The sequence below is a fragment of the Olea europaea genome, chromosome 23 (assembly GCF_002742605.1).
Source record: "Olea europaea var. sylvestris chromosome 23, O_europaea_v1, whole genome shotgun sequence".
NCBI lineage: Eukaryota > Viridiplantae > Streptophyta > Magnoliopsida > Lamiales > Oleaceae > Olea > Olea europaea.
This window is the reverse complement of record NC_036259.1, coordinates 698,377-717,070: the sequence shown is the minus strand read 5'-3', so window position 1 is coordinate 717,070 and position 18,694 is coordinate 698,377. Positions and strand designations below refer to the sequence as shown.

General features: G+C 35.8%; 1 protein-coding gene across 2 annotated transcripts; it reads right to left on the bottom strand.

Annotated features, from left to right (window-relative positions):
- Positions 1-312: 312 nt before the first annotated feature.
- Positions 313-16,434, bottom strand: LOC111372064 (homeobox-DDT domain protein RLT2-like). Of its 2 annotated transcripts, XM_022994220.1 has the most exons (19): positions 15,554-16,434; positions 14,912-15,406; positions 11,267-11,346; positions 9,932-10,348; positions 9,757-9,846; positions 9,481-9,645; positions 9,156-9,378; positions 8,914-9,014; positions 7,928-8,014; positions 7,685-7,834; positions 7,456-7,611; positions 6,145-6,354; positions 5,713-6,069; positions 5,365-5,616; positions 4,716-5,273; positions 3,579-4,202; positions 3,347-3,451; positions 1,862-2,125; positions 313-1,309 (listed from the first exon to the last, which is right to left on the bottom strand). In XM_022994220.1, exons 1-19 carry the CDS (start codon positions 15,738-15,740, stop codon positions 587-589), a joined length of 5,244 nt encoding a protein of 1,747 aa, XP_022849988.1. In that variant the 5' UTR covers positions 15,741-16,434; the 3' UTR covers positions 313-586. The 2 variants fall into 2 exon arrangements, with proteins under 2 accessions (XP_022849988.1, XP_022849987.1); XM_022994219.1 differs by having other exon boundaries at positions 5,365-6,069.
- Positions 16,435-18,694: the final 2,260 nt, after the last annotated feature.

Here is an 18,694-nt window from a genome sequence, read left to right as displayed (position 1 = left end):
CTATTTTTTGGGTAAACTAAAATGGGAATTAATACCTCATCTCAACGTCTACCATCAAAAGTAGTTGCAGAACATTTAAAATGGAGTAATGCTATTTGCAGTCATTCGTTGTCACAGTTGCCTTATGTGACATGTAGCGGTTAGCAATGTCATGCATTAATATGGTAACATTATTCTTTAAAATGTGAAGGAACATTTAAGTATGCAGTTTAACCGAGTTGTCAAACATGCTCATGCCTCGAAATACTCCTTAGCAATAGATGGAGAAAATCATGTGGAGAAACAGACAAGAAAAATTTCAACTCCTCGAAATATCAAAAATTCTCAAAACAGATTCATTTACCGAAACACGGTGTATGTGGCAGAAACATCTCGAGTCATCTTTGCAATGTATATTGCTTAAATGCGATATATTCCTAATATACGATAGAGAGAGGTCAACAATTATTTATTCCTCAGTGATAACTGGTGATTTCCACAAATACAACAGTTATAAAGAGGTTTCTACTATGAAATCCATGTTAGCAGCAGAGCATCTTTACCTCTTCTCCCCCAGTTACAGATCTTCTGATGTCTATCATTGATATTAATAACTATAATCAGATGATGATGATGATGATTCTGAACCTCTATCTGAACTTCTATTTATGTTTTTGACTTGCTCTCCACCAGTTGACGTGTTTCCTGGTTCATGATAATCACGATTAAAATATCCTTCAATATCATCATCAATATAATCATCACCATCTCCATCTTCTTCAGCACCTTCATCATCATCTTCTCCAGCTCTGTAATCTACATTGAGTACCATAACTTCGTCAAATTCATCCCCCGTCCCTTGACCGTTATAATCATCAAATGCTGATCTTTCAGAACTGCTCGCACTTTCAGCACCCTCAGCCTCTATAGGGGTTTCTTCTAAATTCCATTCCTGCTGACCTATAATCGGGATTTCATCAAAGGGTATACCCTTGGCTTCCTCATGGGATACCTCTGCTGTTCTCGTCACAGGTTTTTGCCTACTTCTGACTGAGCGTCGGCCCTTCTTGCAGCTTCCTTGCCCACGTGACCGACCTTTCCACCCTGGAAGTTCATAATTGTTTGTTGTAGTTACTTGACCTGATTCATTTCTGGAATTAATGGTCTTTCTCTGTGATTTTCCACTGTGTGGGCGACTTGAACCTCTTGGGCGTCCACGGCCCCGTTTCAAGCTCGTACGTCCATTAAGATTGTCTTCTTGCAGATTCCCAACTTGGGGTGGTATATAATCTAATCCGTTCCCTAGTGTAGAACATCTCGATGGAAGTTTCTGAACATATATAAATGATAAACATTCAATTCAAACTGAAGCTTGGACCAGAAAATCCTTTAGGGATGGGTGTTCAAAGATCTCATAACTCAAAAATTATCAGTTCACTTCAATGGATCAGATAGTCACATCGTCCAAACATAGAAGGTGAGAGTGGTGGCTCATTATTGTCATGGGCGAGAACCCTTCGATCAGTACTAAATTATGTCACAACAGGTATGTCAATACATTAAAATTTTTTACTATTCTAAGTGTCCCTTCAAGAACAAGACAAGGGTACACAATAATATTGGATACTACTTTGCCAAATGATCTAAGGAGAAAAATAGAACCCACACGAAAGATTTAATTATCAACCGTGTTTAGACTGGCTTAATATATAGGCAAAATTGGTAACTCGCCATTGTGAAGTACACCCCCTTGAGAAGAAGGTAAAATTAAAATAATACCCATGATGCAAAATAATGCATGTTATAAGGCACTTAAACAACAGACGTACCTAAACTGAAAATAAATTATTTCCATCTAATAATAACTAAAAATAGTACTTACGATGAAGTATCCAGATCTGCCATCTTTCTGAAAATCCTTTTTCTGATCCGGCGTATAACAAATGGATGCATCAAGCTCCATCAGCCTCAAGGCCACTGCAGAAGTCGCCAGAGGTATCCATGGAAGTGCCATAACTGCATCAAGTCCGTATGCATTATCATCAAGGTGTCCTATAAGGTTACAGGAACCCAACAGTTCATTGGTGGTCTCGAAATTTGCCAACAAGAAGTCCCTCTTCAGGCCACCCTCCAGTAATGTCAAAGTCTGAAAATGCAGCACAATCGAAGGAGCGATTTAACAAAAAGGGAAAGAGAAGGCAAAGGAAGAAGAAAAGATCATGAAAATTCAATCCTATTCCAATGATAGGTTCATGGACACATTTGGAGAGTGATGTGGAATAAGACAAGATAGCATAACAATATTTTGCTAAACAATTATAATAGAAGAAAAATACCATTTTAATCTCAGAAAAGAATTGCTACGTCAAAAGCAAGCATCTGGAATATATAAGTACCAACGAATCAGCATTTGAGGGCAAACATTATTTCCATTATTTTCTTTGTATTCCGTTTAAAAAATAATAAAATAATAAAATAATTATAATGTATCAACCAATTAGTTGATTTTTATTTTATGTTCATCTATCCAATACTAGGAGCACATGCATAACTTTATCATCAAAATCCCTATTTAATTCTGCAAATTACTCAACATATTTCAACAGAGATAGTCCATTAACCAAAACCACACATCTTCAGCGGTAGAAAAATTTTCATATTCTAAGTATTTACAATTTTTTTTTGATAAGTCATATTCTAAGTATTTACATTAAAACGTATTAAGATCCTTCCAGATGCAAGAACCACTTTGGAAAACATACAGCCTCACAAGGACAAAATTCTAGTGTCTACAACACAAATTCCTCGTGATGCCCATCTTAGAAGTTCAATTCCAACAATTTTAATAAATTGCACCAAAGACTCCTAAGTCGTATAGCAAAGATGATGAGATAAGAAACCCAGATATTAGTTTTAACACAAGGTATATAAACCCCTGGGGGGATAGTTAACATGGATTGTGGTCTAATACTACAAATACTGTTAAAAGAACAATTCTCGCCCAATATGTCCTTTATTTCTTGCATCAAATTCCCCAGGTGAATAGTGTGTGAGGAGCCCCCACAGATATGACTGTTTTCATGTCATTGTACGAGAAAATTCACAAAGCAAATACAGGAGATCACGTATCAAAGCAAGAGACAAGTTTTAACTTCGACAGGTACCACATCCTATCCGCCATCCCGTGGGACGTCAGACAAGATGGCAAGAACTATATTTCAAGAATGATTAGGGCTTCAATCAGCAGAAAAATTCTAATTGCTATTCAAAAGGTTATTGTACGAGCAACAGCTCCAAGAACACACCACGCCAGAAAGTTGGCAGAGAGATCAGGGGCCAGTGATGTGAGAGAGAGAGAGAGAGAGACCTGAAGAAGGTCTTCAGCTGTTAACGCCATAAGCAATTTCATGCCCCAAGATTTTCTGTAGGTATCAGACCAAATAGGTTCAAGTGCTTCCTGAGGAATAGAGGCCTGCAAAGCCAAGATTTGTTTCACCATAAAGTGAGAGATATGGACATCTAACAACTAAGAATTATATGGCCTTGAACTGACATTAACAAGTAAAAACTAAATATCCAAGTGTGCATTACATCCTGACCTCAACGGTAGCTAATTGAGCTTTGAGCAATCTGATCCTTGGAGGAACTGAAAGGTCCAGCTTGTGCAGAACCCCATCAGACTCTTCACGTAATTTCCTTTCACATTGAGTTACATGTTCAGAAAAACCTAATTTATTGCCAGAAGTGTCGGAAATCCTATGACAAAGACAGTGATTATCCTCACAAAAGCACTTAGCATGACTACAATCACAAATTTCCAGCAATTGTTGGCTTCTTGGTGTTCCATACTTCAAGGCACATACTATATTAGAATTAAAGCATTCTTCCCACATCCACTTTTCAGAATATCTATATCTTTCCATGGCAAATTTATCATCTGTTCCATTTCTGCCTAACTCAATGGCAGATGAAGAAAGCTCTTGTAAATTGAAACCTGGTATGGAGATCACGTTCTTGGGGCTCTCCATACTGGAACAAATATAAGGCTTAGATCCCATTTCCAGAACTTCCTTCTTGACTTCATCACCAACATGCTGACCAGAATTCGCAAAGTTTTTCCGGGCAGCTTCTTTGAAAGATGTTTCAATTCTTTGCAACATTGAACGCAAATGAGATTCTCTAACCCCACGCACATCCAACAATGCCAACAAATCATCAAAGCCCTGCATGTAGTGAAAATAAGGAAATCAACATTAAATGCTGATGACTGAAAACTGAATATTTGATGCCGAAAACAATGTTATAAAAAGAATTGCAGATACTTTTGCAGTCATTCAACTGTCAGTGATGTGGTCATAATTCCTTTTTACTGAAAAAAGATAAAGCAGTACTACCGCTTCATGAACTATTTTTGCTTTCAGAGCAACCTAAGTTGGAACCTGGAAGAGAGAAAAAGCACAGAAGGGGATGGGGGCACAAAATGATCAGATGATGCCACTGCTGGGCAAGAAGCCACCAATCTCACTATGACAAGAGGCTTGAGTAACATAAATAACCAAATATTATGTCTCAATTCACAAATCTCCTGCAAACCTTGGAATGAAAGAAATGGTTCTTGATGAAAGGGGCAACCAAAGAAGCAGCTTACTGACGTGAAATGACAAACACAGAAGACTACCTCTTGGCAGTCATCTTACGAAGAAATTAAAAAAATAAAAGACAAACGCCAGAAATACCTCTTCAGTATCAATAAGCCTCCATCGGCCATCTTGGAGCTCAACATATATTCTGCCAGATCCAGGATCATTTTGAGATGGAGATGCTATAAATTGCCAGTAACGATTACGTCGGCGGTCCTGTCCAAGAGGCAACGACCTATATACATACATCTCCTCGGCCCTGTGACCGATAAAAGCTTTTAGCTCGAACTGCGACTTTTCAGCAGCATATAAAGATTGCTGAAGTGACGGATTGTCCAAACCAACAGAGTACTCTAGCACTGGGAGGTTCTTTTCACCTACCAAGTCCTTGCCATAATTTTGGTCACTCTGCTGACCATTCAAGCCCATCCGAAATACAGAGTCTGCATCTGCAGACTCAGTTTTGCCATCAACACCAAGTAATGAAATTCTCCTGTCCTCAAATGCACCAAGGGAGACATTTTGTTCAGCCCTATTACTCGTAAACGATGAATGTTGCATTTTAATTACATAATCCTCTTTCGTACGGCGCCTATCAAGTTGTGCCTCTGCCAACATCTGCTTCTTTAATGCAGTTGCTGCCTCCAGGCGTTCCTGAAAAGCTTCCTCGTTCAATAACAGAGTAATAAAGTAACTGCAAAGCAGTAAGTCAATTAAAATCACCAAATATTATAATGTAAAGTACCTCTAGCGTACTACGAATAGCATTTCCTTCATTTACAACCCCAATCAAGGCTACAAGGGCATCGAGACGCTCTTCAACGCTCAGACTAGCATACTCTCCTAGAGCAAGTCCTTGAACCCATGGTTCTCCATAGCTGCATTCATCAATCAGTGTGTCCTGACCAGGATTAGTAGTCTGGGAATGAATCCCAATAACATCCACAATCTGATCACTAGAGGTTCCACGACTTTTTATGTCCCTGAAACCTAAAGACTGCATCGAAGGAGAATTTTGTTTTAAATTTTTAGGGCTGTCCTCAATCAACTCCCTGCAAGAGTTATCCTTTCCATAACCACAGAAATTTTCTACCTCAAATTGGTCCGTATCCTTAGAATGAAGATTTCCTTTTAGTTTTAATTCAGTGTCCAGATCATCAACATCAGGATCATCCAAAATATCACTTTCAGATTCTTGATCTCTGTCAGCGTCCTCTTTCTCAACATCATCTGCTCCTATTCCATCAACATATTTATTCTGGAATAGCTGAATCTTTTCTCTGGCAGAAGAAAGTATCACCTCAGTGTCAGCAGGGTCCTTCCTATAAGGAGAGCGTAGACAATATGTTGAAGGAGCCGTTCTCTCAAACAGCTTTATATCCCTTGATAAAGCAGCAGAAATAGATGCTTCTGGTGTCTTGCTCGTGGTTAGATCTCTAAGACCAGATTTCTTCATAAAAAGAATAATGCTTGTCAGCACCAAAACAGGACACAATTACATTGTAAATAAGCAATCTTGACTCACCTGAATCTTATCTGCAACTTCCAATATTGTCAGTCCCTTGCTTCCCTCCAGTGAAAGAACATGAAATGCTGCAAATTTAACTGTTCCAGGGGTCAATCGATGCCTGGATCTTCGAGGATTTGACAAACCCCTTTCTTGCATAATGGCAACAGCTTTCTCAGCTGCAACTCCATTACGTAAATTGGAAATGACATCTGTACCATCATTACTCTGCACAAACAAGTAAATTAAACGAAATGCTTCACAAGTATCAAGTGTACAAAACTAAAAACAGCTACTAAAAGGGGACTTGTGATGTCACAGCATATTTGACCAAGCTTAAATGTAAGTCTAAAGCTTCTTTTAAGTATGTTTGAATATATTAGTTTTGTCCCTGCATGACAATAAGATAGGGGTCACTTTCAAAATGAGCAAATTATTTCCAACTTTAATCAAAAGAAAAACTTATTTATTTTGAAACATGCCTTTCTCTTTTTGAACAGTATTCGGAAACATAGTTATTTACGCATAAGTAAACTTACATAAGCTTATCCAAACATATTTATCTTATAGAACTCCATCTCTCTGAAACTGAAAAAATCTGAGATTGGAATTTTTTTCGAGCAGTTTTTATAATATTTAGTTATTAGTTTCAGAAAATAAACCAAGCAAAATAAAGCCATGCACTGAAAAGTACTACAAGTTAATAATTTGTAGTTTCCAAAATAACAGCAGGCCAAATTTATCATAAAATTGCTCCAAAATCCAACTTACTGCCTATAAAGTAAAGAGAACATTTGGCTAGAGGAGGGGGATTAGCCTATCAAGTGGAAACTCTTCATTTGACACAGTAATATTATTGTAAGACATACACAGACAAAGCAAAACACATCGCATTTTACCAGAAGGCCATATCCGTGACAAGACTGAGGGATAACTATTTCTTAACTGATGTAGTACATCACAAATACAATTAATAGTTTCGTACTAAAATTATGTTTTATCTTTTCTATTATTTTAGTTTTCTTGAATAATTGTGATTTATCTTTTATTTGATTAGGATTATAGTTTCAATTCTCTAATACTATTAGTAGAAAATAAATTTGCCTATAAATATAGGGGTATTGTACACTTTTCATTTCATCAATCATTATTCAATCAATATCAAAAAAAGTTATTCCAATATTCTTCTTACTTTATTATATAATTCTTATTACAAGAATTTTATTATCGCTTCCACACGATTAACACTGCCACAGTTCAGTAAACTTTAAATTGGTATACTTGTATTTTGTGGGAGGAAAGAAACTAGCAAACTGAAACAAGTCGTGCCTCAATTTCATCATGATGATAAGCTGGTTGGAAGCTTCTCTTCTTCAATTTTGGTCCAAAACCAGCAGCTAGAGCAAATTGCCTTAACACTTCAGGCCATGTTAATGGAGTCAGGTGCCGCTGCCAGCTACATATGTCAAAACCCCAAGCATATGCCTGTTACAATACATAAGATCATGCATTTCACTTAATTGCATTACAACATAAAGCAACCAATAAAAAAGCATACCCCTTCAATAATCTGTGGATGCCCACCCCCAGGATTAACGGAATTCTGATTTGAACCCACTGCATTGGCTGGCGTTCTTGCAACATCTTCGATATCCTTTATTATGCATCTAAGAATTGCTATATGAATCTCTCCTAGCAACCTTGGATCCTAAATTGGGGGAATCCACGGGAGTTGTAGAAAAGTAAGAGAATATGAAAGAAGAGACGTGCTAAAATTAGCAAAAGGACCTCAAAAACTTACATAATCATGAAAAGCTTGAACAAACTCATCCAGAGTGAAAGGCCATAGTCCAAGCACATCCGCAAAAGTAATCAAGAATCTCCATACCTACATGAGATCACACCGCAGAACCACCCGATATTGAAGATAGATCAGAGGTTTGAAGTCCCATTCAAGAAATAACATGACAAATCACAACAAAAGGCAATATATCTACATGAGTACTAAAGATGCATGCCACGACGAAACTTAAGAGATATCATAAATACTTTAAACACCAGAACTCTGAATATGAAAATACCTACTTCTCAAGTAAAACTTTTTATGAGAAAGAGTGAGGATACCATTAACAGAAAACTTCTGAAGAGCTAGATTTGGGCAAAGGGATAGATCGTAATGCTAAAAACAACAAACTTAAAGATATTAAAACTCAAAAGTTGCACAGAACTTTTATGAACTTACGGTATAAAGCTCACAGTACATATCATCAAAAAATGGCAACATTAAAAACACTAGTCTATAGTTTCAAAATTCTATTTTAAAGATTTCATTCATTACTTTTGTTTTTTAACTTATAGATTTCATTCGTTACTTTTGTTTTTTAACTATGCTAACTCTATCTCCAATGAATGTCTGAAGGAGGACAAATGTGAAACTATGCATGTAACTTAATTAATAATTGAACATAAGTTTAGGACAGAGAGTGGACTAGTGGGACTCTGTGCATGTAAAATTCTAGTCAGTTTGTATTATCAATTCAACAAACACGCACACACACACACACATCGCACTCCCATGCACTTTTCAACCTGCTAATGGCCGTGGACAGCAAATTTGAATTCTAAATTTCATGGAATAAATAGAGGATTCATGTGTCAATGTCAATTTTAATAATAACACTAGTAGCACGAGGCTACCAGGAGTATCACTGTAGCATTAGTAGTAATACCTTGTGGTGATCATGACAATAAAGACCTATAATCCAGGAGAGGAACAAGTTATCTCACCATTAGAAGATTGCCTACACTCTCCTCAGAATCAGCCCAGGGTTGGACTCCAAATGGCCTTTTCAAAAGCACAGATTTGGGTGGGAAGTCAGGGAGCTTATCTGAAGCATAGGTATACCAGGGAGTTAGAAAATTGAACACCCAACAGTAGCTAGAAGTAAGCCCAGGAACATACAAAAGTACATAACAGAAACTAAGTTCAACTTCATCTAATAAATGGTGATACAAGGTAGCTTAACCACCTTTCAGCAACTCAACGTTCTGCAAAGTTTCATTGTCAAGAGCCAAAACAGAGGATGAACCCCTATTTGAGGCAGCAAACTCCATGAGTTCCAACTGTTCATCCTCAATCAATTCTGTTGATTCCTTAGCAATTCTGCGAGCAGCAGCCCTATCATTAGCAGCTCTAAGTCTTGCAGCTTCCTTCTCCCTGCGCATTTCTTCTTTAAGCCTCTTCTTCTCTGCCTGAGAGAAGAACAAGCAAAAACAACGAAAAAACTGTTACTTTAGGACCTCTATTGTTAAAATAAAAACATATAACTATGTATAATATGCATTAGGGCTAACTCTGATATATTCCTTTTGTAGGAATTTCTCCCTCCGCTCTATTTCACGCCTTTGCTCCCGCTGATACCTCTCCTCTTCACGCTGCTTTTCGCGCAACAGTCTTTCTTCTTCCTTCCGGCGTTCACGATCCTGCCTTTCCATATCTTTCCTCATTTGTTCTTCTCTCTGAAGATTAAGGATTTGATTTGATGATGTAAAGTTATCAGAGAACAGTAATTAACAAATGAGTTTAAGACTGATTGAATCTCTTAAATGAAAGGAAGGACATGCAAATACCTTGCGTCTTAATATATCTTGCTTCTCAAGCTCTTTTCGGATTCTTTTCTCATGAGCTTCAATTTCCCTGGCTACTCTAGCCTCTTCACTCTGCAAATGAAAAAATAACATATCAGGAACTTTTATCCTCGTATAAAGCCCTTACATGATAAATTTGTGCAGCAATATATCAAACCTTGCATTTCTTCTCCAGCCGTTCTTCAAGTACGACATGCCTGTCTGGTGTTATAATCTGATTATCAGGCCCAGTTGCAGGGCGAACAACATAATTGGCATTGATGTTATCATTCACTAAAGGGTTTATTCGTGGAGCAATGTCAACTCCTCCAGAAGCCGGAGATAGATGATTGCCTTGCCTTCCTGGATGAGGCAAAAGACTTAAAACTGGAGTCTGACCTTGGAGATTATGTCCAGAGGGTTCTTGTTCATTCCCATGCTTAAAAGATCTCCCACTAGATGACAGAAATCGAGCACTCTGAACGTCAGCTGGTGAACCATAATAATGAGAAGGCAAAGTTCTTTCATATGACTCGCTTCTCAAAGATGGATTCTCTGGAAGAAACTGGAATTCATGGATAGCCTGTGAAGCTCCCTGAGATCCAATTTGTCAAAAAACCAATTCTCAAGTCCAAAACTCTATCAACATCAACAAGATACATATAAAGAAAATATCGTGTGAAAAAATACAATGTATATGAATCAACTTCATAAATTCAAAATGATCATGTTGACATAAGAATATGAATATACTATCAACTTTTTCCTTTTCGATCTCTGTTAGGGGCTGGCCAAGTTGATAAATTTGATTAGCGGACTGAGGCAGGAATAAAGAGGACCCAGCAGAAACATCATAATAAAAATTGTCCAATAACTGAGAAAAATATACAGAGCTTGACGAAGGTGAAATAGCAATTTTTGGGCGACGAAGTCACACACCACTCATTGGACAAACAAAAACCTGAAAAGAAAAAGAAGCAAGTCCTATGACTTCCCAACCGTGCAATTCTCTTACTGTTATTTGTTTATTTCATGTGGAGGTGAAAGGTTCAGGGGGGTGGCATTTGATTGAAATGCCAAGATTTTGCCAATTAGTATTTTCTTTAGTGATTTAGTTGCGTGATTAGAAATCTAATCATGCAACTAAATCACCATCATTCTGCTTTGATTAGAGATCAAATATTGAGTTCTGTTTTATTGACCATTTTGCTGCCATTAGCGTAAACCATTAACAAAACAATGCAAGCATTTTGAGACCATAAAAATTTTGCAATTTAGATATACTAGGTTCCCAGCTTCATATGTAGGCATGATGCTAAGCCAAGAAGACTTCTATACTTCAACATGCTTCAGGCAAAAACAACTTGGTTGCCAACATAAACTAGTAGAACTAATCCAGTTAAAAATGATAAATATATGATTATTGAAAAAGGAAGATGGTGATTGAAAGTTCACCTTTATCCATGCAAATTTTAAAATGCATAGAACAGTTTGAAAGAGAGGGTCTTCCAACCTTGATTATTTTAGGGTCTGGTCTCTCATATAATTGAGCTTCGTGCGACCGTCCAGCATGTTTCTGTTGCACTGGTGTAACTGTTTGATGCCAAACCCATTAACTCATATATTAAAGGAAAACCGAAGACAAAATATATAATGCTATTGTTAGCCCAAAAAAGTTCATAGCCAACATCTACCATTCTAAACTGAAATTCTAGCATGCATTACCTAGGACTAAGAAGCATGGACACGCAACATGACATGAAAATGCCTACACATGATTTTTCAGAAAAAGTAAGACAATGAAGCATCAAGGACACGTGACATTAAATTTTTTTGTAGATCACCATTTTTGTACTTTCTAATAAAGATCTCAATATTTTTTAAATTTTGGGCGAGAACTTTTAAATATGATAAGTATCTACTTGTTAGATTAAGCCTCCGTTTGGCAAAGTAAATTATATATAAATGGTCAAAATTCATTTTCAACCACACACTCGAATCCACAGGTACTATCCACTTATCCACCACAATGCTTTCCAAATGAAGGCTAAAATAATTTTCAAGTTAAATGATATATTAATAATGCTAGGAAAAGAAAAATTCAAACGGCGTAGGTAAAAAGAATTTGACATTAAGTTCGTAGAACTTTTCTCACATTATTTTTGACAATTTTAGACAAATGTTTTAATGATCAAAAACCTCTCCAATCCTGTATTCTAATTTGCAAAATGGGATTTTCCTCATCCTTGATGTGCAAAGAAGAATAAAAAAATATGGAAGACGCCACAAGGCATGTCAGATATATACCCAACGAGCGTACATAAGATATCCATCAAGTGTCAAAATTATAAAGAAGAAAAAAATTATATATGTGTGTGTGTGTTACACCACGTTGTGTGTCGGACACGTCTTGAGTGTCCAGGAGTGCAAGTGAACTATATGACATCACACGTAGACAGGACATCCTAGTGGGAATGTCCATGCTTCATAGCTCCAGACATTCCCCAAGGAGCACTTCCATTTTGCAAAATAAATTTACCAGCCAACAGAGACCAAACACAATCCACTCAACTACTTCATATCAATTAAAACGGCAGACAATGATAATAATATTTGCTGATTGTTGAATGAGTGCAGATTATACTCCAGAGAAACTGTCTTTAAGCTGATCACAGTGTAATCCCACCTTATTTACTTTATTTGAAAGAAAAAAGAAATCAAAAAACAATATGACTACGTATAAGAAATGAATTATTATTTAAATAAAATTTATGTGAAATCAGTCTTGCTCGTGGAAGCACCATTTTTGGTATTCTTAGCATTCCCAACATCAAATAACATATTATGCTGTGACCTTCAATGCAAACAGAGGGCAGAAGTTGAGCTCTGATAATGCCTAAACCAAGAATAAATACATCCCACCATCATTTATCCACACGGCATCGCTGCATAACTGGATTCCTGTTACTTACTTTTGATCATGCAAGTAATTTCTTGTAGTAGTCTCCACAAGACTGAGAACTGTGAAACTGACTAAACACCAGTTAAAAAAAGTCCTACATTCACCATTCTAGATGCTTAGAGGCGAAAAAAAAAAATGGGCTCTTTGGCTGGGCATAAGTTTAAATTAGTCTTCATTTCATGTTTGCTAAACCTTTCAAGTGGCAAAACTTGCCACCAAACCTTTCATGTTCCTGCAAAAGGATTTCACTAAGACTGAAAAAAACAGACTGAATCCCTCAGGATCAAAGGTATATGATAGGATCTTGACAGCTATTTATTGGGAACTAAAAAGTGACACTACCAGTCCATGCCTAGTGCTCATTCTTTTTCCTGCTTTCTCAGTCTCCTAAATAAACAAAGATTCTATTTAATTTATAAATAAAGACAATTTTGACTTCTTCCTCATTATAGGGGGAAAAAATCCCTGCACTCATCAAATTAATAGCTTTGAGTTTCATAAATATTCAATCCAAATAACAGTAGTAATTTTCTTGATCCTCAATGGTTCTTTGGTATATACAGCATCGAATAGCACCCAAAAAGCCAAGCAAACTCCTTTATAAGGTTTTTATAAATTGCAATCTTAACACAAAACTTACCCAGGGAATTTTCTGGGAATTACCACTTAAAATACTATGTTGCACCAACACAACGCCAAAAGGAGACTCCCATCAAACCCCACGAACATCCGAAGATTCTGTCAAAGAACTATGGATAACTATTTGGAGTAGATACTAGTAACAACAGAAACAAAGCATTTTGTCAACCATCCAATATCCTTGTTTCCACAGGAAAACCACATGTTTCAATATAACCACTAGGGCACAAGTTAAAAACAGAAAAAAATATCATAAAAATTGAATAAATCTTATATCCGCTAGACTCTAAAATTTTGAGAAATATCCACTACTACTAAATCCCATGTCAAATAAATTCCTCCGGTATCCCAACCACATTAATACTCCACATTACATTCTCTTCAAGTCCTCCTTGTAGATAATTGAACCTCAATATCTGAAGCAATCACTCTTCGGGGAAAGACTATCCTCCACAGTGACTCCACTATCATCCTTATTCCTACCACTACTAAAAAGGGAAATTACAAGTACTCCATCCTAGTTCTAAACAAAAACCATTAGATTTCAAACTTACGAGTTAACCCCCTCTTAGTCTCAGCAACTAAAACTATATCATCTGCAAATATCATACACCAAGGAACCTCATCTGAGTTATAGCTCATAAGTTTGAGTACAGTTAAGGTAAATATAAAATTACTATAGTTATAAAGGATCTAGTTGCATTTAATCTTTAATAGATGTAGCAAAAAACCGAACGGTTCGTGTTTTATTTATTGGTGTCTTTTTATTTCATCGGGCTTGTCTAGTGGGCCTGTGAATATTAGGGTTTTTTTTTGCTATTTATATGTTAGTCACTGGAGTGGCAAGACAGTTAATGAAATGATGAATTGAATTACGGTTGCTACCAACATCTTCTTCCTCCCTTGTCCTCTCTTCCCTCAGTTTCTCCCCCCTTTCTTCTTCTTCTCTGGCCGTGTCGTCTTCTTCTTCTCCAGTTGTCTCCTTCTGCTGCATCTAGTCTGCTTCTTCTGCTGGTTATTTCAACTTGCTTATCTTCTAATGTTATAAGTTCTAAAATTCTCAACTATCCTACATCAGAATGACAAATTAAAAATAAGCATTTTGACGATTCTTTATAAATACCATCTCCCAAGACCATAGTTTAATAAGAAGCCTGTCAATCAGACTTATCATTTTTTCGTTTCATTTGCATCATTTAATAGGAAAGAAACCATTGGAAGTATTAAATAAAGAACTAGACTACCCTTCAGTGCTCATAGCATATCACCTAACACAAACATCTCTCACAAAAAAAAATCTTAAAATTTACTTTGCTCATTGTGAAAATCGTTTAGTGTGATCAGCATGTGCAAGTACTAATTTATGTGGCTTGACAATTAAGAAACTGGCCAACAATTAATCAAAACACACATTGCATTACTAAACATCGAACTTCAATGACATCACATTATTACTAGCTGTCATATAGTAAATCTATACACTATTCAGGCGGTGCCTAGAAGAACTTTGCATTTATTATTAAATGACAAAAAGTGAAATTGGGTCAAGTAATATACCAATTGGTGCACCAAATGCACCAGGAGGCAAGGGATCAAACTCCATTCCAAGAATTGGCCCATCCTCTCTCAATGGCTCCCCCAACTGTGCCTCCACAAATGCTATTGCCCTCTGCTCAGATATTGCAAGAGGTGGCTCATAGAACCTCCTCATTGCCGGCATTTCTGTTGTTATCCTTGGCACCGAGGTCCCAACTTTATGAACCACTCTCTGCTGCTGTGGTGGACGGGGCATCAAATCCGAATTCCCAAACAGACTCAAACCAGAGCCATGTTCATTTTCCACCTCAGTATTGTTAACGGCCATTTCACCTGAACTCCTGCCAGAGGGACCTGCAACTGCAGCTGGCGAGGCCCTCTTTGTTTGCTGCTTCTCTGCAGGTGCTTTTCGGTCCTTTAACCTTCTATGGCAGAACCACATCTGTAGCTGCCGATCAGAGAGGCCTAATTTCACTGAAAGCTCTGCTCTCAACTCTTCAGACGGATATGTTTCCACTAAGCATAAAATCAAACACTTATTCTCATTAATTTTAATCCTAAAATATGCTCAAAATACTGAAATAGTTAAAAATCAGAACCTAAATATCACAGAATAAAATCAAACAAAAACGAACAATAAAAAGAGAAATGGATGAAACTAACTAGCATAGGTTTTCTCAAGAAGTTCTAACTGATAAGGAGTCTTCATTTTACGCTTAACCCTTGGTTCTCCCTCTGGTGTAGTCTTCTTCTCCGGCTCTACACTTCCAGCACTTCCTCCTCCACCACAACTGCCGGCACCACCACCTCCTCCACCACTTCCACTACCACCAGCTCCATCAGTCTCCATTTGACTCCAGAAAATCAAAACGCTTACTTCCTCTCCAATATATAAAACCGAATCAAAACAAGTCAGGGCTTATACAGATCCCCAAATTCCAAATAACCTAAATTGAAATAAAACCCACAAAAATACAAATAAAATTACTCAATTAAAGTCCCTAAAATCTAGGGTTTGCAAATGGAAGTGTCTGCATATAGGAAACACTACGATGGAGTTTTCCTTTCTCTCTCTACATAATCGATTTGTGCGGTGAGATTTGTAGAATACCCCAAAAAAACAATTAACACTCCCAATAACAAAAACTTGTATACAAATAATAATAGTAGAAGACGAAGAATAAGTATTTGATTGTTTTATTATTTGTGGGTTGTGTGAGGATAAAGAAAAAAGCAGTCGTACATAGAATTGAAAGATAGAAAAAACACAATTACCAACCCACGAACCAACAATAACAAAATGAAAAACAATACACTTTCCCTCTCTAATCCCACGCATTATTTCTTTTTCTCTCTCTAAATCCTTTCTTTCTCTACGGAATTTTGTTTGTTTTTTTCTTTGAAAATTTTCAGTTTCTGCTTTTATCGACTGTGATGTTGTCAACTGTTTTTTTGATGGGTAAAAAATTGATTGCGCATATAGAGAGAGAAAGCGCAATAAACTATGTGAAATATTAATTTGACTTTAGAGAGAGAAGGCTTTGATTCACAATTGAATTTGTGCGATCGTGTGTTGGGAGTTTTTAACATTTTTTAGGATAAATTTCTCTAGAGGTCCCTAAGCTTTTCATTTGTCGTACTTAGATCTTAAATCTTTTTACATTGTGCATGCAAATTTCTTAAGTGGAAAAATGGTCTATTTATTTAGCAACACCCTATTTGATAGAAATTAAAATCATATTTTAAATAAATTTTGATAAAAATTGATGAAAATATATTGTAAAAAAATTATAGATCTTATAAAACTCCTGTCTAGATGTAATTCTTATATAAAGTAAAATTTTGATCGTTGAAAATATAGTGTCCCTATTTCGCCGTAATATTAACTCAACATAAAGCAAATTACCATAAATGCCTTTCTCTCAAATAGAATGAATTAAATGTCAAAAGGGTATATATATGTAATTTTGCTTCATTTAATTAATAAATGTGGACGCTAACATTGTGTGAAAATAAAAATTTTGCTGAAAATTTTATAAAATTTTGTTAAAAATCGCTCCAAGACAACAATAAAATATGTGATTAAAATTAATTGTTGGTTTTACCTTAGATAAAAATTTTAATTTTAATCTCTACCAAATAGGGACTAAATGTTCATGCAACAACCATAAATTTTGACTGAAAATGTAAATTATTCGAAAAAAGTAATATTCCCTGTAATTTGAATTGAAATTATTTAGCTCTTGTAATAAAGAAAATATTTTTTTAGTAATTTTACTCTATTTGTCCGATGTAAACTACATTTCACCTACGAATGGCAACAGGGCAGGAGGTGGGAAATTTCCTGCCCCGTACTCGCCCCGCTTTTCAGACTGGACGGAGTGGATCAAGTTCGAAGCCTTGTTCCGTTTACACACTCGTTTATTTTTTTTATTGCCCTGTTCATTAAAAGCGAGACAATAATATTGTTATTAATTTTTTTAATCAATTAATTAATTTTTAAAGTTAAATTAGTCTCAAAATCATAATCACATAATGTAGATAACACCATAACTTCAATCTTATTTAACTATTTAGATAAAGTCAATTTTAAGTTCTGTACAAATAAAATCTTCTAATTACTTGAAATTAAAGTTAAATGATTTTAAAAAAATAATAATAATAAGCTCAAGTCAAAAAAATAATAATAACAAGGCACGTCTATGGAAGACAAAAGAAATGAAGGAAAAAATTCAGCCGTTTAAGAATTGGAAAAAAAAAAGCATCTCGGCACCAAATGAGGCGTTTTGTCCGAACTTTGAATTTAGATGATATCTAGAAGAGCTTTTTAAAACACTGCTAAATAGACATTTCTCGTCTGATAATGACACTGCGAGCACAATGTAAAATGATTAGGATGTGAATGCTCTACTTATGAAAGATTAAGGGCCCCGTCAGAAATTTATCCTTTATCTCTACTTTCTCTCTCTAGACATTAAAGAACAGTTCTGTTTCTGCAGGTTCTGGTTGAAATTTTAACAGCGCTGTGGAAATGTTAGACCAACTCGTATTAAGGAGGTTTAACTACACGCTCCAATGGTTTTGGGTCAACTTAAGGTGGACAGTAAATGGACGCGCTTGAGCGTGAGAAGGGGTTTTGTGGGAATATACTTTTTGACTGTAGAAGGTAAAATGAATTGTGGGTCCATGTTGTAGGAATCCGGGCATAGTCAATTTATCAAGGCTCTATTGTAACTATTTTAGCCTCTGTTTCGTCTTTATTAATTTCAATTCTATTATATTTTATTTTTTTCTCACAATCTTTCATAAAATAATATTATACGTAAATAAAAAAAACTTACTTCTTTTTCAAATATTCATTTTTCGAAAAAATACTATTTCATCCATTTTCATTTTTCAAAAATGGGGCCACACAGGGGCTTAAAGCCTAATTGAGGCCCTTTTTTTATTAAAATATATTTTGAAATAGTATTTTATTAAAAAAATATGTAGTTAAAAATAAAAAAAAATTAAATTTGTGTATAATTTTATTTTATTAAAAAGTGTATGATTGAAAATAAAAGATAAAAATATATTTCAAAAATGAAAAGACAAACGAGGTCTGATGAAAATATATTGTAAAAAAATTATAGATCTTATAAAACTCCTGTCTAGATGTAATTCTTATATAAAGTAAAATTTTGATCATTGAAAATATACCGTCCCTATTTCGCTGTAATATTAACTCAACATAAAGCAAATTACCATAAATGCCTTTCTCTCAAATAGAATGAATTAAATGTCAAAAGGGTATATATTTGTAAT

What these genes read in the sequence shown, in the direction of transcription:
- LOC111372064 (XM_022994219.1), bottom strand. Translation starts at nt 15,740, where the DNA reads ATGGAGACTGATGGAGCTGGTGGTAGTGGAAGTGGTGGAGGAGGTGGT. An exon ending in TGCATTTGGTGCACCAATTG is followed by an intron (nt 11,347 to 14,911) that starts GTATATTACTTG and finishes GGCATCAAACAG; the next exon opens with TTACACCAGTGCAACAGAAA. An exon ending in GGCTGGAGAAGAAATGCAAG is followed by an intron (nt 9,847 to 9,931) that starts GTTTGATATATT and finishes TTTCATTTGCAG; the next exon opens with AGTGAAGAGGCTAGAGTAGC.